This window comes from Bombus bifarius, unplaced genomic scaffold (genome assembly GCF_011952205.1).
Source record: "Bombus bifarius isolate JDL3187 unplaced genomic scaffold, Bbif_JDL3187 scf7180000007986, whole genome shotgun sequence".
NCBI lineage: Eukaryota > Metazoa > Arthropoda > Insecta > Hymenoptera > Apidae > Bombus > Bombus bifarius.
Window position 1 is genome coordinate 1,271,595 of NW_022884368.1, and position 27,819 is coordinate 1,299,413.

At 41.7% G+C, this 27,819-nt stretch overlaps 4 protein-coding genes and 1 long non-coding RNA gene across 13 annotated transcripts in view; 2 read left to right on the forward strand and 3 right to left on the reverse strand.

Annotated features, from left to right (window-relative positions):
• LOC117205026 overlaps window positions 1-19,400 on the forward strand; it is a 30,282-nt gene extending 10,882 nt beyond the window's left edge. For 3 of the 9 annotated variants that reach the window (XM_033443057.1, XM_033443058.1, XM_033443059.1), the window contains exons 3-7: window positions 11,605-12,096; window positions 15,525-15,686; window positions 16,583-16,841; window positions 16,921-17,214; window positions 17,304-19,400. In XM_033443057.1, the coding sequence (XP_033298948.1) occupies window positions 11,605-12,096; window positions 15,525-15,686; window positions 16,583-16,841; window positions 16,921-17,214; window positions 17,304-17,518 (1,422 nt within the window). In that variant the 3' untranslated portion in view covers window positions 17,519-19,400. Of the gene's footprint in view, window positions 1-7,567; window positions 12,097-15,524; window positions 15,687-16,582; window positions 16,842-16,920; window positions 17,215-17,303 lie in introns of those variants that run through there. The other 6 variants (XM_033443065.1, XM_033443061.1, XM_033443064.1 and 3 more) reach the window with 6 other exon arrangements.
• On the reverse strand, window positions 6,501-15,525 carry LOC117205035. The gene is made up of 3 exons (XR_004487177.1): window positions 13,937-15,525; window positions 13,236-13,476; window positions 6,501-6,587 (listed from the first exon to the last, which is right to left on the reverse strand). It is a non-coding gene; the product is annotated as an uncharacterized LOC117205035 (long non-coding RNA).
• A 189-nt stretch (window positions 19,401-19,589) lies between the features above and the next one.
• Window positions 19,590-20,409, reverse strand: LOC117205033 (cytochrome c oxidase assembly factor 5). The gene is made up of 3 exons (XM_033443072.1): window positions 20,274-20,409; window positions 20,070-20,171; window positions 19,590-19,742 (listed from the first exon to the last, which is right to left on the reverse strand). Exons 1-3 carry the CDS (start codon window positions 20,379-20,381, stop codon window positions 19,701-19,703), a joined length of 252 nt encoding a protein of 83 aa, XP_033298963.1. The 5' UTR covers window positions 20,382-20,409; the 3' UTR covers window positions 19,590-19,700.
• A 66-nt stretch (window positions 20,410-20,475) lies between these two features.
• On the forward strand, window positions 20,476-22,377 carry LOC117205030 (lysM and putative peptidoglycan-binding domain-containing protein 3). Its single transcript, XM_033443069.1, has 3 exons — window positions 20,476-20,664; window positions 20,830-21,040; window positions 21,112-22,377. Exons 2-3 carry the CDS (start codon window positions 20,834-20,836, stop codon window positions 21,646-21,648), a joined length of 744 nt encoding a protein of 247 aa, XP_033298960.1. The 5' UTR covers window positions 20,476-20,664; window positions 20,830-20,833; the 3' UTR covers window positions 21,649-22,377.
• Window positions 22,378-22,453: 76 nt separating this feature from the next.
• LOC117205032 (40S ribosomal protein S11) lies at window positions 22,454-23,927 on the reverse strand. The gene is made up of 5 exons (XM_033443071.1): window positions 23,774-23,927; window positions 23,391-23,516; window positions 23,095-23,300; window positions 22,763-22,909; window positions 22,454-22,563 (listed from the first exon to the last, which is right to left on the reverse strand). The coding sequence occupies exons 1-4, from the start codon at window positions 23,783-23,785 to the stop codon at window positions 22,786-22,788; spliced, it is 468 nt and encodes a 155-aa protein (XP_033298962.1). The 5' UTR covers window positions 23,786-23,927; the 3' UTR covers window positions 22,454-22,563; window positions 22,763-22,785.
• Window positions 23,928-27,819: the final 3,892 nt, after the last annotated feature.

Here is a 27,819-nt window from a genome sequence, read left to right on the forward strand (position 1 = left end):
ATGGGAACCAGTACGTGACGACGATTTATTCTACTTAATCCGTTCGATCGTACCTGTTTAATGAATCTCGTAGTCGTTAGATCAGCGCTGATAAATGATCGAACGAAGGCAAGATCATCGAGGATTATTTATTCATTTACAGTGGACTTTTGCGCGAATTTTCACTTCACAGCGTCATCGCGTAAAATAGATCAAAATTATGGCCACCCAATATCTCTCGACGTGAAATACGATTGTGAACGTAACAGACTGATACGCGAAGTTGATTGATATCGAGGTTAACGGCTTTGGCTCTTGTCATCGTTCGCGCGCAATGCACAGACGCTTCACGGTTCGTTGGCGAAAAAAAAAATGACACGCTCGATCGAATATATTAGAAATTCAACCGAGAGCCATAATTCTTTGCGCTCTTTGAAGTGTCGAAGCTCTGGATCGACGCGAAGTGCTAGGTATTTTGAAGGCTCCGAAAGTAACCGAAGGAAAGAGGCGAATGAAATTTTGGATCGACGTATTTCCATTTAACATTTAAAACCTCTTTACAAAGATAAATTTTATAGTCTAAAAAGGTGCAAATAAAAAGCTCAGGGACTTTGGTTGGAAGACTCGATCTTGATTTCATCTAGGTAACATTCATTTTTTCAATTGGATAGCTAGAAGAGAAGAATAACGGAGTTCGGATGGCTGGTGGAAAACCGGAAACCATCTGGTCTCCAAATTTCTGGCAAACGATAAATGCAGGGTCGTAATTCCGAGTACCGGCCTTGTTAAGCTCTCGTCTGTTTTATGACTACTTGTTGAACCGAGCAAACGACCGTATCGAAACAGTCGGCGATGGTTTTCCTCTTTCCACCAAGTTTACGTTCCCGTGTTGCATTCTTGGCTGCGTCCTCGCAATATTCGAACTTACGCGCTTGAAACTAGGAATTTTCCAAAATTCCGATATTGTACGGAGCTTCATCCGAGATTCATTCCTGCAAGATCGCCATTTAGAACAACGAGCAGACGCAACTTTTCCCAAAGGTAAATCCTTGTTTCGTTCCGAAGAATCTCGCGATTTTATCTCATCATTTGGAGCCGAGAGCAATAACGAGGAAGCGCTTGTGCTACATTCCTGAATTTCCAGAGATCGTGAATTATCGCGGGCATGTTATTTGCCACGTACGTTCTTTCAACAATAACCGTGACTTTTTATCGAGCGTCTCAGACAATGCCTGGCTCGTGTCTCGTTTTATGTGCGTCGGACGGGAATCATTGTCAACGGTACAAATTGAGAACGTTCCTCGCTATGATGAAAGTTTATCTAGCAGAACCGTATTGTGTTTACCGTGTGTAGATGGCGTACAATTATACATACGCGCTGTCGTACGATGAAGCTCGACTTTACTCGTTCTTCGAAACGAGTTTCCTTTAAACGAAAGGAGAATTCCTTATATTTTTCCTTATAATCTCTTTACCTTGATCTATTGCAATTTTTTCCAAACATCGACTCTTTCACGGTTTCCTAACGATCTCGCCACGTGCGATCAAGTATTCTACTAATAAATTAAATAGTAGTAGTTCGTAAGAATAAAAACGTTGAAAACACGAATCAGACAAAACGATGTAACCGCAAGTTCAACGAATAAAATAGGCTTGAAAGAACAAACAATGGATTACAGATCGAACGGATAGGGAAACAGATAGATTCGAAGATGCGTGGCGTGTTCTTCGAAGCGAGTTTCTTTTAAACGAAAGAAGAATTCCTTATAATTTTCCTTATAATCTCTTTACCTTCATCTATTGCAATTTTTTCCGAACATCGACTCTCTCATGGTTTCCTAACGATCTCGCCACGTGCGATCAAATATTCCTCTAATAAATTAAATATCCTGTACTAATATAGTAGTTCGTAAGAATAAACACGTTGAAAACACGAGTCTGTCATAACGTCGTGTCACTCTCATCGCACGGAAATCAGACAAAACGATGTAACCGCAAGTTCAACGAACAAAATAGGCTTGAAAGAACAAACAGTCGAGGACAGGTCGAACGGATCGGGAAACAGATAGATTGGAAGATGCGCGGGGTGTTCTTCGACAAACAAGTTGATCGTTTGCTTTGCACGTGACGCGATGGAAACTACAGCGGGGCTGGATGCAAAATTGCAAAAGGTGGCGCGGGTACGTCTCGATTGAGTTGGACTCGACTCTGAAAATAGCACGCGGTCGTGGAAGCAACGCGACGTGAACTTGACGACGGCGAAGGTCGAACGCGCGCTATCGGAATGCGGATAAAGTACGCAGGTGAGGTATTTGCGTTGCAATTTTACCTCCTCGAGCGTTTCGAAGCGTAGGGGAGCGAACCAGAGCGGAATCGATCGGAGTTGGTTTCGCGAACTGTTGCGGTATCGATTCGTTGCTATTGCACCGTGTACTGTCCAACTGTACTCGTTGGTTTCGCGAAAACAAATCGAATTTTACGTACGAGCTGGTCCGACTTTTCCTTTTGAACGGTGCTCCTTTGATGAAGGCGTTTCGTGTTTCGTGGAGAAATTTGAGGAGAAGAAAAAGTAAGTTAGACGTTAGTTGGACGTTGTATTACAACGTGCGGTTGAATATACAGAACGAATATAAAATGGATGTTAAGCGACTAATGTCAACCAATGATCACGTAAAAACGAATAAGTTATTCGTAGATCTGGAGATTTGGAATTAATTGATCGTTAATAGAAATATTTGGAGATACGCGTGACTATATTCTCCTCAAAGTATTGTTTTATCAATCGTGCTCGTGATATTTGAATATTTCGCTTCTATCGCAAAGTTTCCTCGTTAATTTGTACTTCGAATGTCGATAATGCTCTTCCACGTGGTTTCCCCGCTTTTGCCTTTTTTTTTCGATAGAAATTCTCAAAATTTGATGTATGATCTTTTCGCTATTTTACGTCCTTCGTGACTGGTAGATTTTTCTAAGAAAGATTGATAGTTGCACGAGTGTAAGAAACGTGATTAATAACCAAAATATCTTCCAACTTTTGCTCTAAGAGTTCGGCAAAATTCTCGATATAAAAAGGCTACTGCTCGAAGTTTTTCATTCGAAGAACCACGATACGAGCTTTGGAAGTAGAATTTTAAGTACATTGGCTTGTAGAAACATCCAATACGATCTACGGATTACGAAATGGAATTAAAAAGTCAGTCGAAATATCTCAAATACTTTTACAATACACAACAAACAGAGTCTCGAATATTTCTCACGCGTATTTCTACAAAACCCTTTGCCTTTTCCTTCAAGAATTCAGTCTAACGACTTTTTAAAATTTTAAGCAACGTTCCATCGATCGCGTACCTCTCGCCACGCGTTTACAAATATTTCCTACGATCGGATATTTCTAGGATATCGTAAAATAATTCGACATCGTCTTAGAATCCCCTTCGAACGTTATTTCGCGTTTTCTATCCGAAGTTGACTGGATCCGTGCTGACGTAAAAACCTAATGTCTCCGTGCTCATCTTTTCTTGACAGAGCGAACGTCACTCGCTGTTCCTTCTACGTTCTTCCGTCGCTACTTTTCATCTCATTTTCGTTTTTGCTCGGTTATCACGTTCCGGAATACTTTTTCGATGTCGTTTATAAAAAGCGTTTTTTCGTGCCGTCTATAAAAAGCGTTTTTTCGTGCCGTTTAACGCGCAGACGTGGCTTTCGTAAACGCCAACTCGTTTGAAATTCGTCGGGCAATTTGTTCGAACAAACTGTTCGACGACATTTTATGCCTCGTTCGTGGAACGCGTATTTCCAACACACGGCAACGCGCACGCAAAACGCTGAATTTTCTGTACAGTGGGTGTGCAGTCGATGAATACTTGAACTTCATGGCGGTTTCGTGACTATCGATGACCACGTATGGCCTGCCCTTTGCTCGTACAGGAGGAGCTTTACATTTTCTATCGAATAATTCGCCGAGTAAAAATAACTCGACCGTTTCGTGTTTCACTTCCAATTACAAAGTCAGGAAGATCGGAAATATTTCCAAAAAATGATTACCACCCTCTGCAATTTGATAAACGTGGATCATTTGGAAGATTGCGAAAGAGCAATAAGAGCAGATAGTGGCGGAAATCGTAGGAATGAATTAAAAGTTGTCGGAAATGAAATGACATAAAAATACGATAAATCGCATTAGAAGTTCGTTAACATCGTTGAAATGACCTCACGCGGTAAAATTAGCAAACGATAAACGTTGAACCTCGAGGTTCAAGTTTAATGCTCCTCCCGTTCTGCTTTCGCCCGAACGCCTAAGTAGAATGTCGAGCGCCGCAAAGTTACGAGAAGTTGCCAACTCCTCGCAGTCGTCACTGTCGAGCCACTTAGTGCCGCGTTTCCGTCGGGCTAATATTCCACCGAGAAACGCACTCGCGAACCCTCGTAGGGATCGATTTTGAATAGAAGAACACGCTAACGACGAAGAATCTTTCTTCCAATGGTCGTTTAAACGCTACAGATGTTATTAGCTGCGAAGCTATTTCCTGCTAACAACGACGAATGCTCACAAGGATGGTCGCGAGGAAAGAAACTTTATTACCATCTGAGATATATGTCTCGAGCAGAGGGTGTAGACGGGTCAAGAAGACACTCCTTCTTTCGATTTCTCGAATACGATCGGATCTGTGCGAAAGAGTCGCGATCGTTGAAAAATATGCAGCATTACAAAGATTAACGAAATCGTTTAGATATCAAAGTTGAGGATCGATCGCCGTGACATTGCACGATCGACGGCTGATTCCACCGATTCTCTGTTTGCCAATCTCTTGCGCACAGTACGCCGGTTCCCCTAAATTAGCCACCTTGAAGTATTCATAGTTTTTGTCTTACCGCCAACGCGGTGTTAATGCGTTTACGTTAGTCTCGCAACGAATGCCAAGAATAAGCTTTGCCGATCACACGATGTAAATAATATCTACCTGATTGATCATTTGCTTTTTCCCGTCATCGACTATCCGTGTCATCTTCCGTTTCGTTTCCGTATTTCCTTTAATTAGTAGAAAAATCGTACAGAGAGTAATTGGCGGAAATTGTTTCATAGGAAATGTGGTGGAAAGGCAAACGAACGATCGTGAGAATAAAACGTGGCAGGTGATTGAGAGAGTTGCAAGAAACACGAAATGCGTCCAAGGCTGTCCTGTTAATTACAAATAAGGGCGTTGTTCGTTAGTGCCTCGCAGTAGAATACGCCAGTAGTCGGACCAGTAGCGCAGCCCGGCATTTCTTCCTCAAGAAAAGTAACACTCCATCGTTCGTGAATAGGACTAATCAAACCGCAACGTCTATGAAATTTCTCGTTTTTTCCCTCGAACATTGTTTTCGTTTATTCCACTCTCGTTTTGCCTTAAGGTTTATTTGCAAGAAAAAAGATCCCTGTTATAAATTATCGATCGCTTATCGTCGATTCAAGCTTCGCTGGAAATCCTTCGAACATCGTCCGGAATCTTAGAATGTACAACGCAAAAACACAAAATAGTTCGTTTCTTTTGAAAGCCATAATCTTGACGAAAGGAAGGTCTGTCGACAATCCGCATAAGTCGAAGGCGATGGCGAGACAGACATCCGGCAAATCGAAAGCCAGACTTCGGAACCAGGTCCACAGGTTCGATCGAGCGGTTCTCTTCTCTGTACACACAAAATCCGTTTCACGGAAACGCCTTCGTAATCGACGATCAGTTACTATCAGCCATTCGATCTTCCATAGTAAAACTGTTCCCTGGGGGTGGGTCGCGTTGGAAATTAGGTAACGAGGATATAATGGTCGGTATAATCCGTGGCCAGTTCTTCAAATACCGATAAATCTGATGGCGATTCTTTATCACCGCATAAAGTGTTGCCAATTTGGAAAGGAGTTCGTAAATTTCTATAAAAACCATGCTATTAATCAGAAAGATAATTTCGGTTTAATTCGGTTTAAGTTCGAGTAAGAAGCGATTCCAAATTTGACCAGTATACGTCGTTTTCGTCGTGTTCACTGACTCGTAAATGGAGATTCCAAGACGGATGAAAGGACTGTTGCCAAAAATGCGACGGCCGCGATTTTCGTCGCTATCGAAATCCCGCTCTTTTATTCAGACTGGTGCAGTCACGCTCGGTATTCTGAATTATAGCGACGTTCTGTCATCGTAAATCTCGCGAAAGGGAACCAGTTTCGTCGGTAGTTCGATTACTTCTAACGCAGCTTCGCGTATTCGTGAAATTTGTACGTTAACCAGAACGGATCGAAATCATAGAGAGAATATCGCAGGTTTGGAGTTGGGAAATTGGTCGTGTTTTAAGCTGCCAATTTTTTTTTCTTTTTGTTATTGCATATCGTTCTCCGCGCAACTAAATTTATATGGAACACTTGTTGATCTTTTAATTCCGTATCCACGTTTCTCTCGAGTTAACGTAGTTTCTCTCATAAGCGAGCAGAATTCCTGTTATAACTTCGATAAACATTTTTCTTCGATACACGTATCGACTATTTTCTCTTTCCTTCCTCCTTGTACAGCTGGAGACACAGCAGCTCCGCAATAACAGTTATTTCTCACGTCGTTTTGCTCCAACGAGACACCGTTTGTCGCCTGAAACAAATTTCGATGTTTACGATCGTCACGTTCTTCCAACGATTATCGCGCATTTCGAGCATGTACCAGATATCAAAAACGTTGAGTACCGAGAGCACATTTTACATTCTCAATGAAACCATGTCACGTACCATTTTCCGTGGTTAAAATTGGTATCGCGTCTCAGGAGAAGTCGCGAATGTTAGAAAGTTCGCCATGTTCGTTGATGTAAAGAAATTATTACCATTTCGCGTGATCGTGTTAGTTCTCGCAGTTAGCAGTTTGTAACAAAGAAACCTTCGACGAAATCCCTCGACTTTTTCGCCGATGACGCTAAGTAGATTCTAATAATATTCGCGTAACGGGGTTAGTTAATTTTTCGAAGTGGCAGAGGTCCAAAAGAATCGTTTTGTTTCATGTCTAAACTTTCCACGTCCTTTTTATAAAAGGATAAAATAGCGAAAAGAGTTCTCCTTGGTGCGTATTATCGATTTTTCTCGAGATTCGCCTGCATTCGAGTTTTCGATAAAAACCCGCACCCATTTTGCCATCGAGAAAAACAGCCGTAGAAGCATTCGCGCAACGAGCTCGCAACGTTGCTCAGGCGCGTCAAGAACCTCGGTTATTCGCAGTCCTGGCGTGTGTCGCGACGCCTCGTGCTCGAGAACCAGTGCCAACCGAAAGCGGTTCGAGCTGTGATACCTCGCAAGGAACGTAAACTCGATATTCACAGACGTTTCAAAACCCATGAGAATAACTTTATACGCGCGATTATCGCTAGAAGGATCGATAATATTAACGCGTCGCAAGTGTTCGAATTTAATTTTCCCACGTCGCTTGCGAAGAACGCGTAGTAGCCAGGATGTAGGCGGACCAGGTTCACGCAGTCAACGACGCGTCAACTATGGCAACAAACGCTATCGACGTTATATCGTCTCGCGTTTACAGGCAACGCGCAGTATTTTTCAAGAAATAAGACACGATCCAACTTGTAGTATTCCACAAAGGCGTCGAAACCGATCGGAGCACCCAACGCTGATCGAAAATTTCGGTGCATTTCCTCGAGCATCGGCTAACGAAAGCGGCGCAAAAGAGAAGTCGGTGGAGCGGGCAGGCAACGCAACGTCATCGGGCCTGGTCAGCGTCGCGACGCCTCGTGCACGCTCAGTGCGAGGCTGTCGGTCGCGTGGCGAAGCTACCCTCGCTCTCCGGCAAGTTAATCGACGAGGACACGTGGGTCGCGCGTCAAATCGATCGATCCTATCCGCGATCGAGCTTCGACGGAAACACAGGCCGAGGCAACACGGTGTACGTACGTGCACGACGAGGAAGAATCACGGTGACCAGGGTCGGAGATAACGAGCGTTGGCTGACAAAAGACCTTGACGCTGCGCGACACACACACACACACACACACCACCACCACACCCGTCCACCCGTGAATATTTCAATACCGCATCGATCTAGCGCATAGCCGACACACGTGTGTCTCGCGATCGCGACTCTCTGTGTGACTTCCCCGTTTGATTTGTAACTCCGCAACTCGGTTTACCTGTGCGTCGCCTGTCCGTCAACCACGCAGCGGACTAATCAGCAGGTACTACCTCGTGAGGACAAGTTCACCAACCAAGTATCTCGTCATGTTTTGTGAATTGTGGCGTGGAGTTATTATGGTCGAACGAACGATTAACGGTGCCACTCTAGGCTCGTAAATGTGCTCGTGCGTCTGTTCCGCTGTGTTCCAATCCCTGTAGACCGCAGTGAAGTAGACCCGTGTACACCTGGACAGCCATTCGACGCCTCCGTTCCTACTTTACCTCGAAATCCTAGTATATAGCTATATGTACGTTGATCGTCGAGTTTCACGATCATCGACTCGACTATTCTTGTTTCGTGTTTACTACGATATATTAACAAAGTACCGATTGCCAGGAATCTTATCCTTCTGGTTCACTGTTTTTACACGCTTCGCTCTGTATTTTTGAGTAGACGTAGAAGCAAATCATAGTAGTAAGATTAATGCCAGTAAGCTGGTCCTGGTCACTCATCCTGTTCGTTATTTGAATGCGTAGCTGTTGGAAGGTTCAGCGTGGACCATGTATGACGGCACTGAACGTCTTAACGATCGTTCTTCGTAGCCGATAACCGATAATTGTTGCTTGCTGTTCGCTTTCCATGTTGAGAAGGCCGGCGTGTATGCGCACGGTGTCTTTCTTTGACAGACAAACGAAAGCAACCGAAGGTGGCTCTTCGTTACGATCGCGATCGTACAGTCGTGTACCTTTTTACTCACAGCGAAGCGTCGAGCTCGAACAACGTCGAATTAAGACGCGGCCCCTTCTTAACTCTCGACTTGCACGAAAAAACACGGTTCGTTTTGCCTCGCGACTTTCTCCAACCTAACGTTGTAACGCGACGTACCGAACTGTTACCCATCGACCGCAGACCAGTTCGTAAAACACCGCGCCAAGTTCTAGGAAGAAGAAGGTCCTTCGTTCGCGATGTTCGTTACTTCTGCCCCAGTTGAACGGAATTGTAAGATCGAGCGTAATCGCGCGTTTCGATGCTTCTCTTTTGTATGCGCAAAAGGAAACTAGCTCGCAATGTCAAAGGTATTTTGTCCGATGGAGCACAAGGAATACGCGTTTCGCGAAGAAAAGGACTCGATTCTCCTCTTCGCGCGACGAAACATTCGCTAGGGAGACTGTGACTTCGTTTTTAGAAAGTCAAAGGGAAGCGGACGAATGCTGCTTCTTAAGGAGCTAAATGTTTCGATTAAAAAATAGAAATTGCTGCACGGATAATTGTTCGCCATATATCCTTTAACCTATTCGCAATGACAGCAGTCGCGCGCAGTTTGTAAGACGGTACGAAGTACGACAGCGTTTAAACGCGTAGTTGGCTGAGCGCAACCCGAACTACGTGCATTCTCGCAAAAACTGAATAACGTTTATCTGTTACGATTAGCATATTCAGAGGCAAAGTAAAAAATGTTGTCTCGCGAGCGAAAAGAATTCTGCTTACGGAGGATTCAACGTTTAAACTCGAATAATAAACTTTGAATCTTCCACAACGACCTCGTCCCTATCTGGCACAGTTTTCAGGAAACATGAAACGGTATCTTCGACTAAAGTTTGTCAATTTCTTATCCCCAGTATCCTCGTTTCGAACAAATCGGTCTTACACGATCGACGAAAATTATTCAAACGGCTGCAACGGATCGAACCTGTTAACAAATATTGTAGGAGCCAGGTTCGCACAACTACGATCGACGTTGCAGGTCGAGTCGCAGGTATCGAGCTCTCGAACGCCTCTGCCGTTTCCCGTTTCACCGACTGCGCCGTAAACAGAGAACGCTATCGTGACAAGACAGTCTTCCTCGCGGCTGCGGCAGATCAATCGAAAGGCTCGAGTATTAAAGTCAGCGTCGCAGGGTCGGCCAAACAGTCCTCCCCTGTGCATGGAGGGCACGTCCGCGTTGCCTGTACCTCGACGTCACGGGTCACGACGTGTCGCGACGTAGTGTTCGTATCAGGAAATCCAACCACGGTCTCTCGATTCGCTTGGAAATCGTCGTGTCGCGGTACTGGAAATTTCGCGCGAGTCGCGAACGATTCGGTGCTGGTCGAATGACGCGTGAGACGGATCGCGCGAGTTTCCGACGAGTTTCGACAGGCAAACGAGGATCGAAGGGTCGCCGTTGGATCCAACATGGGTAACGTGTCTTTATTAGAACGTAAACGAGGATCCGCGATTCTCGCGTGACACGCGATACCGTTATTGCCGAGGTGTAATTATAATTCTAGACCTTGAGGTTTGTTGGTGAGCTAAATCGAGCGTGGTTAAATCGTCTTCGCGGCACAGGTTGGCTCGACCAACTTTGTAAATCGTTGCGTTCTTCTCGTGATCTCATTCCGCATGATCTTGGGCTTTTTTCGCTTATGATCGGACGATACTTGGACGAGCGCGGGAAATGCTAGGTTCAGGTGGACGTACGATGGTAACTCGCCAACTGGACGGAGAAAGAGATCGGGAAATTAGTTATCTTGGAGCACGCCAAGCAAGGCGGTAGGGCTTTCGATTAAACGAGATTCGTGGCGCGTATGAACAGTCGATGTAATCGCGTTTCTTTCAGCGACCGAACTCGAGACGAAGTTGTCGCGTGGCTACCGTGTCGAAAGGAAAGTAGAAGAAAAGCTGTGCATGACGCTAGTGGGTAATTCCGAAGGACGAGTAAAGTAGCACGAATAAAAGTTTACGCTCTGCCGACGATTGGTTAGACACGAGAAATCCTCGTTTTCGAAGTTCGCTGGGAGAACGACGAAAGCGACGGCAAAGCGAATCTATTCCTCTTAACAAACGAAATGACTCGAACGTATCAGGATGCGTCGAGTTCCTTCAAAATTCGGTTCTTTCCTAATTAATCGCGTTTCCTCGCGGAAAGTTTTCGAAATCGAAGGTTCAACGAACAAGTGTAATCGTTCAGATCGATCGTTGTTCTCGCGACCGAAGCTCGACGTCGACGGTTCTTTGGCTTATCGAAAGAATATCGACGAGAACGTGCGGGTCTGGACTCGTTTCATTCTCTCGTGAAAAGTGAACGAATAAAAAAAAAAAAAAAAGAAAGACGTCGGAAAGTAAAGACGGAAGAAACCGGAATCGCGTACGGGGTACTGAGAGAAGAAACACGGTTAAACGTAGGGAAGCTGCCTAGGAACGCTTTCGTGATCGTCGAACACCGTCACCACCACCACCGGCGCTGCTTTCCATACGCTGTAGAGCTCCAAAAAAACCAACTACTCCTTGGACTTGAAAACATCTCGAAACGATTACATCGCTCGGCCACCACGTGCTACGGTGAACAGAAAACAGATAAGAATAAGAAAATTAAAACCAAAGTAGAGAAAAGAGAATAAAACAAAGTAGCGGGAAACACGCGAGAACCGGACGTTCCTCCCTGTTCGTTACTTGTCTTTGTCACATTGTACCTGTCTGTTTCACACATTTGTCAGTCATGAATCTTATGTTCCGCAAGAACTTCGGCGAGAAGGGATTCGGTGGTGGTGGAGGAGGAGGAGGAGGAGGCCTGGAGGGTCGAACGACCCTCGGCTCCGTTTGCGGGCCGACGAATTTGGGGTACACGGGGACTCGATTCGGCGTGGTGCGCGGCGCCGGCCAATCGGCCGTCGGCACGCGCGCACCGATCCGACGCAGTAAAGAGTTCGGCTACTTTCCCTCGATGGGCGATCACGAGCACCAGGGCTTCGGCTACCGGACTCATCTGTTTCTAACGCCACCGACAGGCGGTGCCCTCGGTTCACCCCCCGAGGAACCCACCGAGAGGTTAGGTCCACCGCCTAGGAAGAATTCCGGTCCTCATCTGATCAAATGGGGTGGTGGGGGAGGAGGCGGGGGTGGTGGATCGGGACAGGGATCCGGAGCCGGGGCACAAGCTAGAAGGAAACAGACTCAGACCGCGCAGCAAAAGGATTCCTCGGAACCCTCGACGCCAACCGCTTCTAGACAGGTAGGTGAGACTCTTGGTCAGAGATTTATTTTCTTTTTCGTGTATCTTGACGCGTTCGCACGTTGCTAGCTTTACATTTACCCAAATCTAAGGATTTGGCAATAATTTAAAAGGTAAAACGCACGAACGGATGTGATATTAACGATGGTCGGAGACGACGCGACTCGAGTTATTCCTCTAATCTCGTCGGTCTGCGATTCGACGAAATTTTAACGCACAGTCGCCGCGTCGATGCGATCCGAAAGATCGATGCACCTTGGTCGGACGTGTGATCGTTCGTTCGTGTCTAATCAAATACTTCGGTTCAGGTGTCAGCAATGTAGGTTAAATTTAATCAACCGCCCTCTCAAGCCGGCAAGCTACTACCAGCAACGAGCAAAGATCCGTGGCAATCGTAGAAACCTAATTCCGATCAGTGGCCACTACACGGACGACGATTTCACGGCGGAACAGAGTATTGCAGACGGCGTATATCAACTCTGTGGATTTTCCCAACGAGAAAACATCGACCAACTGAGCGAGGATCGAACGTTGGCGCGTCTCGCTAAGAATCCCGAATCCTTATAAAACGAATGCCGATGGAAATCGTAAATCTTGTTTCGTCTGGTCGACGTATAGATGCGCAGTTCGATGACGAATCGGGGACACGATACGTAGCGTTATCGTGCTAGATTAAAGCTTGTTGCTCGCGTTCGAGGACACACTCGACATAAAACGCTCAGCCACGGAAGCGGCTTCGCGGCGTCGCTTCTTTTTCCTCCGATACGAGCATCGTCGAGAGCTGGACGGTGTTGTTCCGTTGCAAATTACACGCTTGTAACCCGTTCCACGAACGATACAGAGACTCCGCGAATCGCTATCGACGAGTGGCTACCTGAAACATGGCCAGTCCGGACACTCGTGACGATATTTCAATGGAAAGTACACGCCCCGAGCTGGATGCACACGGACACACGGAGAGTACGGGGCAGTCCGGACTGAAGCACACGCGGGATAGTTTCGCGACCCGGTGGAATTACGGAGGAAACGAGGGGGCCATGCACGGAACGACCCGCATAAACTTACACCTACGCTATCCTCGTGGCCGGCACGCAAACTCGCTATCTTATTGCACGCCAAGGCGGATCCTCGCGACGTACCATAAATTTCCTGCGAGCCGCAGCCAACTCTGTTCGATATCCTGTGCTCATTGTGCTCGTTCCGGCCGAACCTTTCTCCATCGCACCCGAATTCCTCGATGGATCGTTACACTGGATGCTTGTGTCTATCGTTGTATTCTACTTTTTTTTCAAGAGAGCCGAAAGAGCGATAGAGAAATGTACGGAGATCCCTGCGACGCGTTGATTCGATCGACGCGGTTGGGAACAGGAACGGGTCTATCTGTAATTTAGAAGACGAATAACATTAACCAGTGTGTAAGATATACTCGATTTAGAAAAGCCGCGCGTTAAGCTACAGAAATAAAAAAAGGAAAGTTTAATAAATTAAAACACGGTCCACTTAAAGGCGCGTTACGGTTGGTTGTCATAGACGTTTGGTCGAAGGACGGCAAGTTTTACGACTGCACTCGGGAAAATTTCGAAATTCTCAGCTGAAAGTTTACCGCCGTGAAACGTAAAGCGGCTTGCTATCTTTTAGACAGACTTTTACAACGTCTTGGACGGAACGACACGTGAAGTCGGTACGCGTACAACAGGAATATAACGTTGCATACGAACTCGACTCGGTTTCGATCCCGTGAATGTAAATGTACATCCGCAACGGTAGTGTCTTCCTTCGAAAAGTGAAATACGCGAACTGTACGAGACAAAATGCTTTTTACGTGTCGGTAGAAATTTACCTGGCAAATGGACAGTTTATCGAACGAGATTATTCGTAGTTTTGCATAATCCATTCCCATTTTTTGCTTTCATTCTTCGTAATGTTTTAAAAAATATTTTGAAGTTGCCAAGGGGGAAAGATATTTTGCTGTGTCGTTAAATCCCTCTGACGAAGATTCTTTGCTGCAACGGCTACCAGTATGTTGGAATCAATTTCTAAGCGAACTATGCTCGTACTGAAATCCTCTAAAATCAATGGGACCAGTGGAAATCCCGAAAAAAACACACGAATCACCTTCTCACCTCGTAGCTTCTCAGCTCGGACAAAAGAAAATTTGTGGTCTCTGCGTGTCCCGATCGATAGCCGAGCCTCGATCTTGAACTTTAATTATACGTTTTACGTTTCGACTGCGTGGCTCGTTGTCGTCAAATAATTTCAATTATCAACGCGCCACGTGTGTCAGGTAACGTTGTGGCCAGTTGGTTTCATTGCAATTTGCGTGGGAACCCGATACAGCCAACCCTCGCTGCATCAACGTTATTACTTGATACTATTTAGAAGAGAAGGATTTCTCATTTCGTGTAATGTTTCTGTATGAATCATCAAAATTGTTCATTAACGATGCAATCTGGAAGATTTGGACGAATTATTGCAGATTGCTATACGACTATGAAATATCGGCTTTCGCGAACATTTAATAGATACAAAGAATTAAATTAGTTCATAATCGTAAGAAGCTAAATTGCCTGAAATTCAAAGATATTCGATGATGATTAAAGCTGCGTAGTATAACACGCGTAGCAACCCACAACTTGTTTCTATTTACTCAGTTTGCTCGACTATCCTGAATATCGGAGAAAAGCGTTCGCTCCGTTGAAAATGTCGTGCCGTTGTCGAAAATGTCGGGTTTGGTTAGTAGCGTTTCGCTTGTCGCCATAAATCACGGTGAGGTTATCAGACGAATGGCTGGCAAACGGGGCAACAAGGAAAGAAATCGCGTTAACCTACATCGTGAGACGACACCGGCAACTTTAACATTCACTTGTTACTCGAGGGTGCTGTTAAAAATGCAATCGACTCGAGCTTAACGTGGAAACACGAATAAACACGAGATCGTGTTGCTCACTATTGCTATTTACGATCGGTACAGAACGAGTATGACAACGGTGATGCTGCCTCGGCATTACCAGCAATAGCACGATTAACGATTTCGAAAAGCGGCAGGATTATTACGTTTGCTTCATTGGATGTCTGATCTCATCGTGAGAAAGATGAAAGTGGAAAAAGACGGAATGGAGCTATTGCTCTGTTCGACGTTAAGAATATCAAACCTTTCAGCAGCGATTTTTTTGGGGGGTAAATTTTGTTTTATCGTTTAGTAACAACGAAGACACGCCTTTTCCTCGAACGATAACTCGCTTACACAGTGGCTGCATGTAGAAAATGCTCAAGCTTTGAAACAAGAAGCCGTATTTTAAATGCGGCAACTCGTATACATAGTTGGAGGTAACTTTTGATACGAAGCAGGCCAATTCGTTGGGATGTACGTGCACGAGTCTGTGTCTGGTCACCAGAGTTAATTATCCCGAATTGTATGGCGTTTGTAGGTTTCCTTTAGCGGTAACCGAGCTTCCGGCGCGTACACGCCCCTGGTGGTTTCCGGAAACAGTCCTCCGCGTGGCGAACCAATCTCCCTGGCCACCTTGGACCGCGACTGTTTCATCATTCCCCTCGCTTCTCTTGAACGTTTTTTACCAGCGGGAGTACCGGTACGTCATATTAATTTCTACGTAATTAATAAATGCACCAGACAACCTTCCTTTGCACGAATGTTTGACTTTTTATGCAATGCGCCTGTAGATTCGCTCGCTTAGGCTTGAGATCGTATGGGATTCGTTTATTAATACCACGACGGCGTAGCACTATTTTGTTGCTTGCGAAGATACTAACAGAATTTTCTTAAAATCGTCTACAATTCTCTTGCGTCGTTTCTTTTATGTCGTTGTTACCTCGAGATTATCCAAACCTGTTTTAACATGCACTTGCGTTTCACAATAGCGTCTTTCGTAACAGGGAGCTATGCAAGCATCTCGCACTGCGTCTGTTTAACATCAACAGCTTGTAACAACGCAGTAACCGACCGACCGAAGCTTGGTAAAAAGTACATGGTACTTCACATCGATCGTTGGTTCCTGGGCAAACAAAATCTGCAGTTGGATCGTGAAATAATCCTATCGCGGTATCAACGATCGTATCAAGGTCGAGTGAATACTTTTAAGTCACTCGAACGATGCGCACGAAACTACACTAATCGGGAATGCACTCGTTAAAACCAGAATACTCGAGTTATTGGCCTTAGTGTCTCGGGGAGTAGTTACGACCTTGCTGGCACGGTCTCAAACGAGTAAAAATAGACAAAAACTTACCCGGTGGGGCGGAGTACAACAAATGTCTGATGAACGACGCATCGCTTTAACGTAAATGACGCGGGTAACGCATTAAAAATACAGATTTATGCGTTGCTCTTTGCTCGCTAAGTTTCGAACGTTGTTTCACTTCTCCCTTTTTTTTTTTTTTTTTTACTATTATCGCACGTTAACAGTAAAAACAAATAAAACCAGGAAATTAAACGAAGCAGATAATTAACCCTTATTCTCGATCACAGATTTATTCTGACTCGTTTCAGCACGCACCAATCGCAGACAAAAAAAAGCCAGGAAGCCCTCTGTCGGTTCTCGAAGTCGAGGACCCGAAGCAATGTGTTCTAGCTCATTTCATGACACCTCTGGAGCCACTGGATCCTGTGGTCGAATCTCCAGTTTCTCAGCCTTTGGTCCTGCAACGGGATACCGCGGCCGAATTGGTCGCTGAAATTGCACCCTCAGCTTCCCAGAGTATTCTGCTTACGAATATGGAAAAAAATGGTACGTAATTTGACGATCGATCAGTTAAATTTCGAGGAATTCGTGATTATAGTCAAGTATAATTCTTGATCGATTTCAGCGGATTTTCCGTTCATCACGTACTACTTGATAAATAAGCAGAATACGGATCCAGTAGACTTCTACAACGAGGTCCAATGCGCTGCATTGAGAAAGTTCGATCCTCGAGATCTTCGATATGCTGCCAGTCACACGTTGGATCTGTTTAACGAGGTAGCTACCATAGCGAGACCGCCCCTGGAACCACCTGGTGTCAGACCACCGATTCCGTCCACTGGCTACATTGTCTCGATTTTTAAGGTGTTCGAGGGCGACGACGGTCTCAAGTTTGAGCAGAACTGGCTCTACTGGACCGGTACTCTGTTCATATTTCTTACAATTCTATTACATTTGAACGGTCATGGTCAATTGATGACGTTGCTTTTCACGGTATCTATATTCTAGGTGCCCGTATGATGTACCGATATTTGCCGAAATCGGTGGGTCTGAGACGAATCACACTGCACAAGTCCATGTCGCAAGGTGACAAGATGTACCTCCTGATCTGCGAATGTTCACAACTGCAAGACAATCTCTCCGCGGCGGCGATATTATTGCCAGCGCTACGCGCCCGTTTATGCGGCTACACTGGTCTCTACAGACCCTCGGTGTGCTTCTGATTCCTCAGGAAACGCTGACCACGCGCCGACAAAGTCACAACAGTACAGCAGAACAGGATTACTCTGTAAAGTTGTTCGTTTCCGAAGGGTGGATTAAATGAAAGGCTGGCCTGTGTCGATTCGTTCACGTTGCATTCGCGCTACGACTAGAGTTTGCGATGTAACGTGGTTTGTAATGATTGTCGGCTCACTAAATGCAATATTCTTTAGTCGATAAGGGTTTCTTGATCTCGAGTATGACCAGAGGATTGATTTGATCAGCGAAAGACATAGAAACGTAAAGGTTTATGGTTACACGGTAACCATGCGTATAACGAGGGAGATTTTCAGGGCTCGTTTCGTTCAGTCGTAATAGCAGCCTTTGCGATATTGGTAGTCCGCTTTCTGTACGATACACTTTGATCGTTTCATGAATTTTCCCGGTTTTATAAAGTCACTTATTTTCTTATATCGCACCATCTACCATCGTGGTGTAACGAGTTCCGCGTGACTGTAACGCGCTACTCGCCACTTTACTGGAGCCATACTGCCGACGTTATTACGAATCTCGCAATTTTACGAAACGAGCCCTTCCTTTACCAGAGTTCAATGGCCAGCCAACTGGAAGAGAATCGGAGATCTATTTGTCTCGTGATCTCTGGTCGCAACGAAATGGTAAAAAATATCGTTAGAGGGAGGCACGTTCGTATACGCTTTAGAGAAATCTCGATGATAAATCTGTACGCTTCGGGCTGCACACCCGTCTAGCTACGCCTCTGGCCAGTTTGTATTTTTCGACTTTACATATTTCATCCACCGTTTTATGCGAGCGTTCGCAACGCTCGATAACGAGCGCAACTTGCATGTACATAACATAGAGATTTGCGAGATACTTTTATTACTATATCGACGACTATCGATTAAATCGCTAACTACATATCATATACATGTATACTCGAAAAACTGTGATATTCGAACGATTACCGCATATATCACAACGAACGCAATGAGGTGTCGCGAATCCTTCTTGATAAAAAAGATACTCTTTGAAAATGCTACACACTCTTTTTCGAGGTCAGTTAGAGAAGAAGAATCAAATCTTGACGTGGTAGAAGCTCTTCTGGTCGAGGGCATTTTGTAAACATAATCTCCATATATCTTTTACTAATTGCATTCACACCTTTGATATTACATATCCTTGCCTGGATTATCGATACTCGCGGGTTTTGATTGCAGCTGACAGGATTCACGAATGAATTATGACTTCGAAGCTGAAACACCGAAATCGATCGATAAGATCGTCGTTTAACTTTTGAATTTGTATTTTATTCGTCTTATTAACGATGAAAGGGTAGAGATCTCCCGCGTCCTTTTTTCGTTGGGAGAAATAAGTAGATCGATCGAAAGACACGGAAAAAGCTTATATCAGATCTTTCTTAGGTGCCCGTAGAAATTTTAGGATGAGGACGAGTAGCGTGATTCGGCATTGTAGTACAAAAGATGAGAAAACAAAAGATAAAAACGTATAGTCAATATACGCTTGTTGCATACAGACAATAGCTAGGACGATTGCGCAGGCGCGATCTATTAACGTAGATTTTTAAGGATTCGACGGCGTATGACTTATTAAAATACGTCTCTTCGTACTCGCTGAAACAAAAATGTGGAACAAGATGCCCTTTAAATATAAGACGAACGAACAAACGAGAAATAAAAAAAACTCGCGATTTTACTGTGATCTCCACGTGTATCGCGACTGAAACGATACACTCGTAAAAATACATGTACGATTGAACGCGGCTTAAAGACCGCGTGTGACTGCGTGTCTCGATTATGTGAGGTGTGATTGGTTTTGTCTCATTAAAGAGAAACGCCGTTAAATAAAGATTCTTTGTCTGCACAAGTTTGTTTACGAGAATACTTTTGCTCCCACGTGGGAGTAATGCCTCTTCAGGGTAACTTTCCGATCGTATCAGAAAATCGAGTTCTATCCGCGGATCCGATCACCAGATTCTGACAGTTTCGTCGGACAAAGGTGAGATTGTACGATACATTGATACTTTGCGATTATGATAGGATTTACTATATCGTGTACAACGAATAATAACGGAATACTAATAAATCACTTCTAATATTACATCTTACAGACTGTATAACATAGCGTTCGTTTCTTTTCTTTGTTTTAAATTTGTATAACTAAGTATTAGACGCCTTTAGGTCCTCTGAACCTTCGTCTGCCATCAATCTGGAAAAAAAGAAACAAGTTAACTAGTTATTTGTTTATTCTATTTATTTAACCCTTTGTGGGTACATTTTAAATCTTTCTGAAAAAAGAACATAGAGAACATATGCTCATTTTATAAAAGTCTACTTTTTCTTTGTATCATACTCTAATATGTATTTCTTATAAGGTACAACTAGTTGAAGCAACATTGGGATACATCATGTTGGATGTATTTTATTAAATTAACATACGCAGCTATATATAAATAGAAAGTACATGGTATATAACACGCGTAATCTTGTTTAATGAAAAAAATAATTTCCGTCGAGTGTGAAAAGGTATACTTACAATTGAATGTTTGCAATCGAAAAATGTTTGTCGCAATAAGTAACATTCTTCAGGGACAGACGGATCTCTGCTTACAAGACAGTCTTTGGGAGTTCGTCTTTGCTATAATATAATAAAATAAACATATTATACATAAATTTGCATTTTATTTTGTACCATAAATGAAGGTTAATATAGTCGTAAGTGCACAGTTTGATAACTCACTATTTTACAACAATCCGTTTCCAACAAACACATTTTTAAATTTGCACGTATGTTAGCACATTTGGATTTGTCTTTTAAAGTTTCGCCTTCTTCTAGGTATTTAATCATCCTGTAAGCCACATAACACGGAGTAATTTCATGTGAATTTGCTGTATGTTACTACAGAATTCATAACAGAAACCCTAACCTCTCTTTATGGTATGTGCGTGTACATATAATGTATAGACATATGCATGACTTGTGCAAGGAGTTACATCTCACGTACGATCGACACAAGATTTAAATAGCAATCCTGTTTTGAAATGTCGTTCAGATTTGAATGATACGTATAACGAGCAATAAAAAATAATAAAGAAAATTTGAGAAAAAGAAAGAAGCGCGAGGCTGTGAGGTAATAAATAATTTTGGTAATCGTAGATTATCGTTTGACAGACCACATATGATATATTATATATTGGAAGATGATTCAAATAATGTTTCCCTCGGAAATTCTTTTCTGTTACATTTTGTCTTTATGTATTCACATTTGTGTATATGGCAAAGCAATTTCTTTCAGACAAATGGTTTATCAACGTGGAAATCAAAGGGATGGTTCCCCACATTATGTTTTTTTGTATTCGGATGATGAAAATAGTGGAGACGAAGAAAATATTCCTTTACAACAACGTAACAAACCTACATCATTACCACGTAAAGTGGAAGTTATAAATGTTCCACTTAAATCAGAAGACACATTACAAGCATTGGCATTACGGTATAGATGCACGGTAAAGACACAAAAAAAGATCAAAATCAAGAATAAATTGCAATGAACTCAAATGGGAAGTTCTATTTTTAGATCTCTGAATTGAAGAGAATCAACAAGATTCACAAAGAGAATGAAATACATGCAAGACGGTTTATAAAAGTACCTATACAACCATTTTCTTTATTGACCGAGACTTTAGAACAACATCAGAGTGGCCAGGCAGATAGAAGCAAAGTAAGTATGTCCAGTTCTGGTGAAGAGATGGAAAATACAGTAACAAAAGGTCCATTATTAAATGTGATAAAAAATCCTGTTGTAATCGAATTGCCAAAGGCAGAAATTAATACAATTATATTAAATTCAGTTTGTGAACCTCTGTCATCATTCAATAGTGGTAACTCTTTAGAAATTAGCAATTCAGAATGTGACCAATTACTTACCTCAGCAGAGAGTAACACAAAAAACTCTCATTTAACAGAAACATTTAAATGTTCTGGTGATGATTGTGGATTATCTTGGACACAACTTCTTGGTTTTTCTTTATTGTTAGGTTTTGCAGGACCTATTATATACATACTTTATATAGCTGAATTTTCATCCAAAACTCATTCAGTTACTAATCATTAGTTAGATTTCTAACAGACAAGTGGCTGTTATTATAAGTATAATTTATTGTACTAGCAACATTTACAGCAATAATTGTAGTTATAACTTACAATAACAATCGATCATAGGTGACTATGTTATTTTACATAAGTGAGATTGCATTAAGAAGTAAAGCGTGTCATTACATGGCTAGCAAAAATATTTCACAAGAAAGTAGTAAGAAGATATTATTTTATGATATTTAAAGTGTATAAATGAGATTTTTTAATTATATGATATACAAATAAGAAAAATCAAGAAATAATATTAAATAGCACAATATATAGTGCCTTTGTGATTATCTGTTTAATACAATATTGTGGTAATAATCGTGAATTTTTTCCGATATTGTATTAAACGTGCGTATAAAAATACGAATCGCCAAAGTTATTTGTAATGATCTTGTACAAAAGTGTTAATGGATACATATGTATCCTTTTTAAGTTCTGTTAATGTTTTGACGATTCATGTAATATGAAAACATTTGACATTGTATCAATGCTGTTAAAAAAAAAGATGTTGATATTATGAGACAATTGTGATGCATTCGTATATTGTATATTGATAATTATAATTAAGTATATAATGTAAAGAATTCGGTTCTCTTGCGACAATAAGCATGTTATTAAGCAGCTTTGAAATTATGTAAAAATTGTTTTGATAAAATGTCTTTCTCGTTGAAATTTATAAAAATATATTTTTTAACACGTATTTACGTCTTACTTTATAACGTTTCAAACGTGTTAATTGCAAATTTATAACACTAAAATAATATTTTGCGTAAATTAAGAAGTCTTGTATAGAAATGTTTTTATTTATTAATTTGTAACATTATAAGATACAAATGAAGATGGTAATTTCTCTTTCCTCTTCTGTTCCTGTCAATGTCAACCTCCCCTGTAAGGTATAAAATAAGTGTAAAATATCGGGCTTTGTTTTAAAAGTATGTCAAAGTTGTATTTTAAAGATCTTCAGAAAACGATGTAATGTCGTTCAATTTAATAAATTCAGAAGACCGTCGTTAGTTTCATCACTCTACATTTTTGATTTTTTTTTGCCATTAACATATAAAAAATTTTTTAACACCATCACTAACCATAGCTTATGAATTTTATAATCTTAGAATTTCTTGAAACTTTTCTTAGATCCTGTTCCTTTAGAGACCTTCAGAACATTAAATCTGACTGTCTTACTGAGAGGTCTGCATTCTCCAATCGTTACGACATCACCAATTTCAACATCTCTGTAATAAACAATGACAATATATATATATAAAAGAGATTTTTATATATGATAAATACAACATCTATTTTTTCTTCAGAAGACGAATAAGCTGCTTCAATTTATAATTCAGAAGACCGTCGTCTATATCATCACATGTTTTTTACAACTTCTTTAAAATAATGAAGAGATATACTAGAAACTAACCTGAAACAAGGGCTCAGATGAACACTCATGTTACGATGACGTTTTTCAAAGCGGTTATATTTTCGGATATAATGAAGGTAATCCCTACGTATGACAATAGTCCTTTGCATTTTCATCTTTTGTACTACACCAGTGAGAATGCGTCCTCTAATAGAAATGTTACCAGTAAATGGACATTTTTTGTCAATGTAAGTTCCTTCCAGAGCCTGAAAAATGATATTAAAAAAAAAAAATTATAACGCATTCGTTAAATATTATTAGTTTCTATTATTTTTTCGGTTAAATTGGATAGTTACTTCACGTGGTGTTTTGAAGCCAAGACCTACATTGCGGCTATACCGCATTGGCTTCCTCCTTTTTGGGCCCAGACCTTTCTTACGGTTAAGAAAGATCGTGGGTTGCTTCTGAAACGCACGTTCACTCTAAAAGCAAAAATAGAATTCATTATTACACACGTATGCATATGACAAAGTATCCTGAATACTCGGTGCATTCGAATGGTCTAACCACGTGCAGCGGTTATGCTATCAACTCTTTTGTAATATTTTTAAGAAGTCAACTTTTTACTCCGATTATTAACTACGACGATAAAATTGATTGTGTAACAATTATGGTTAATAAATAACGAAGGTGAATGTAAAAAAGATACATATTGTTATTATTAATATCGCACACGTACCTGATCAGCCATCTTGTTATACTGAAAGAGTGATCGAATCCGGAAGGGTGACCAACGTCATTTTCTATCGTTGAATTTCCAGTTGTACCAACATTGGGAAATAATATGTCATTTGAACGATCTACGTCCTACTTGGTCCTACGGACTTGAATTTTGGTTTTTATATGTAAGTAGTACGACGTATTTCTTTATTTTAATCAATTTCAACTATGTCACCTTAATTACTTGAATATGTATTTATTATAATTAGTGTGTATAATGCTTTGAAAATCTATATTTGGTGTAATTACAGCTGTATAACATTATATTCGTTGCTGTAACTATAAAATTACTATGTAGTATTCAAATATTTTGAATATTTTAGATACATTTCTTTTCAAACTACAACTAGTCAAATATATTCAATATATTTCATAATTTCTATCAATACAATATAATTTTTGGTACATGAAATTAAATTCAGTTGATAGCTCGGACGCGACGATCAATCGATCGATCGAACTAAAGATAGAAATCGGAACCGTTACAAATTGCAACTTGTTGCAGATCACAGTGGTCAGCCGTGAAGATTGGTTTCGTTTTTTTTGCGGTTGTGCGTAGGTCGTGGATAATTCAATTTGTTCGAGTTGACGCGCAAAGAGACATGTCGTTCTATACCACATTCCTGTGTTTACAACGCAATTGCGGTAAGTGAATTTTTTTGTTTATTCGTACAGAATTGAAACGGATTGATACTTTGTAAGCTGTAAATGTTACTGCTGCACTGCGGATGTGCAACAAGGTATAGAATGTATTCAATATGTCAAAATATACAGAATATCGAGAGTAAAGTACACGTTATAACATTAAGTAGGTGAAACAAGCTTTTATTCCATTTCGATATAGAATTTCGACAAAAACCGCAGATTAATCATGGCATTCCGTAACACAAATTTTCTAAATTTTTACAATTTATTACATTACAAATATCATTTACATTTGTTGGTTTCTTTTTTGTAAATATTTTACGCGCCAAATTCGGTTTACTCGGTGCTGTTTAGACTCTTTGTCGTCAGATGTCAGCATCACGCCGGTTAAAAAGGAAATGAACGAAATCGATACTACGTATTAAAACCTTAAAACGAATGACAAATTTTTGGCGAACGAGAAGAACATTTGCAATTTTATTAACATTTTCGTTTAACGAATGCATATTTATCGAATCTGAAGTAATCTATTTCTTCGATCACTCCTTTCCCCCCACCCCACCCAACGATACAACATTCCTAGAGCTCTGTAGCATAATAATAATTTATACGATTCTATAAAAAAATCAACCATAACCTTGAAATCAATCACCTTAATGATCTCGAATAAAATCTCACGAACTTTATATTTTGTTAGGTCAAAGCGAACGATCGTCTTACTTATCGTTGGATACAAGGGCATGCTTGAATAACACAGATACCAAACATTACGTTTTCTGTTACTTTCTTAACAGTACGATCGGAAAAAGTAGTCGTTTCGTAAGTGGAAATCGGAATCGCGAGCTACCACTGTCGCGTCACACGTCACCGCCATTGTGGGAATCGATCGAAACAATCACAATGTCATTGCTTAAACCCTGCGCATATTGTCACGCTTTCGTTGATCGGCTACGGCTACACCTTAGTTACCATTCTATGATCAGCGCGGTGAACGGCAAACCGCGATCCAACTAATTTTCCATTCTCGTTTCTATTTCATTGTTGCATTTCATACAAATTGCCGCAGCTCGTTTAACGATGCTTATACAATACAAAATAATAGCTGTTTCGATTGCTACGACTCGTATTACGGTTTCGTTTTAGATTTATTACTTAGAATCCTATATCCGGAGTCGATTCTCAAAGACCATGAAAACCGGTCGTATCTTAAATTCAAATTCAACTTGAAACTCGAATTTCAGATTAAAATTTCAAATTCAAATGTAGGTATTGCGAACGTTCGCGAGCTTCAGATCGAAATTCGAATTTCAAACGAAACAAGTGGCGTAATTTTGTTCGCATCTGCCATAGAAGCTTGCGTATTCGAACACGTGGGAGGACAGGACATTTCTGATAAGCGAATGCTTTTTATAACAAAAGTTTACTAGCTATCCTTACCATTTACTATCCAATACTTGCATCCAACAAAGAAGACGTAATATTTTTCAACGCATCGTTTCATCCTTCTTACAAGTAGATCGTATCATACTTATACTCGTAATGGTTGAAATCGAGCTAACTGAAATCTATTTATCTTTATTAACATGCCGCGATCGTACAATTTTCCGGCCAACGAACGATCCTATTAATAGGCTAATTGGTTCGCGTAAACGGAGTGCGGACAAACGAACCCTACGAATATTTCTACCGTACCGGTTTCTCAACACCGAAAACCTGCATTCTACGACACACGTGTGACCGCGTGTAATTGGCAATCTTACATTCTCCGCTCCAAGCATCTAGCCACGTTCGTTTCAATTTTCCTGAACGACTATCCTCCGCGTAACTCGTCATGTTGCTTTCTCCTCGACAGGGAGTCGAGGCGCGACTACATTCTCCGAAGCGTTTTCATTAGTTCTGTCTCGGCCAAATGCAAATCGCGTTGATCATTCGTCCGGCAACAAAGGGCCGTTAGCGGTTTTTTTATCCCCTTTTGTATACTGTTTTTTTCTTTTTTTTCTTTCGTTGATCCACGAGGTTCATAGACCAACGATGAGACGTCGTTGCGAGTTTTCAACGACATTTCGATTCTAACCGCGGATAATTTCTTCGTACAAGCTGAAAATGTAGAAAGAACAGCGTCTAAAAAAAGATATCACGCTCAACGATTCGACTTTTTTCTCCAACTTTTACGTAACATGGAGGAGGATTGGAAGGTGCTTAATCGAAGATAGAACGTGACGGATATTCATGGTACGGCTAACAAATTGATTATCCTTGAACCGTGGCCCGCATCCAGACGGTCGTAGAATGTGTTATTAAGCGGAAGAATCTTAGAAACTTCCGCGCTTAACGAATATAACAGACGTATTACACGATGCCGTGTTTCGACGTACGCTCGTTATTTACCATTGCTATTCAATCGAACGATGATCAATCTATCCGACGAAGCACACGGCTTTTCGAAAGGCATAGCCGAGCCATGCGTTGGCAAATTATCGAACCTTGAAATTAGTCGATGGTCGTTTGAAACGTGTTCGATGAAAAAACCTCGCCGTCTTTCTTTTCTTATTTTTGCCCTTTTTCTTTTTCTTGCGCGACAACCGCGTTAATCCTGTTTTCTACGAACGAATGGTTCGTGGTTACTTTCTTGTAAGACACGAAATCGTTGGTAACGGGGCAAGGAATCGAATCAGTTCGCTGTTTCAGGGACGTGCATCGCCGGAGAAAGATGATCTTTCGTTTGTCTTATTAGAATTCATCGACCTCGATCGTTCGATCGAAAGAAGCCTCGAGTGTCTTTCGATTAGTAGTTTGCTCGTCGTTAATATTACGCAGGCAAATATTATATAATAAACTTTTTCCTACGTCCAACAAGTTTTTTTCATCGTTGTATCGTAACATTCGTACGTATCGTCCAAGTGTTTTCTAAACTTCGTAACGACGATGATGAGCATATGCCTGCAGGCTATGTAAATATTCTCGATGGCTACGACTCTCGTCAAATATTTCGGCCGATAGTTTGGCATTGACCTGGCTTTCGAACGCGACCGTGGCTGTTGCATCTTTCTTCCTAGAAATGCCGACGTACCAGCCACTTCGAAGAAATTTTTAGCAGAATCGAATTCCAATAACGAGCGTGGTATCCTTAGTCGGCAGTTTCGCCTTAAGAGACCATCAGATTAACACTGGCACGTACTCGAACGTGGCTACACTTTGCTTATGGTAAAAGTATCCTTGTACAGCTTGTCTAGAGATATCGTGCACTTTCGAGAATGGTCAAACTGGTAGCGTGGTATCTGGATACAAAAAAAAAAAAAGAAAAAAAATTTGTAAAGTTCGCAACTTGCAGTTGTCGTACGTTAAGTAACCTGGCTCGTA

Coding starts and splice junctions, on each gene's coding strand:
- LOC117205033 (XM_033443072.1), bottom strand. CDS start 20,381: ATGATTAAATACCTAGAAGAAGGCGAAACTTTAAAAGACAAATCCAAA. Junction 20,172..20,273: donor AAACGGATTGTTGTAAAATA/GTGAGTTATCAA, acceptor ATTATATTATAG/CAAAGACGAACTCCCAAAGA. Junction 19,743..20,069: donor TCGATTGCAAACATTCAATT/GTAAGTATACCT, acceptor CTTTTTTTCCAG/ATTGATGGCAGACGAAGGTT.
- LOC117205030 (XM_033443069.1), top strand. CDS start 20,834: ATGGTTTATCAACGTGGAAATCAAAGGGATGGTTCCCCACATTATGTT. Junction 21,041..21,111: donor CATTACGGTATAGATGCACG/GTAAAGACACAA, acceptor TTCTATTTTTAG/ATCTCTGAATTGAAGAGAAT.
- LOC117205032 (XM_033443071.1), bottom strand. Junction 23,301..23,390: donor GCTTCAAAACACCACGTGAA/GTAACTATCCAA, acceptor ATCATTTTTCAG/GCTCTGGAAGGAACTTACAT. Junction 22,910..23,094: donor CATCTGAGCCCTTGTTTCAG/GTTAGTTTCTAG, acceptor TGTTTATTACAG/AGATGTTGAAATTGGTGATG.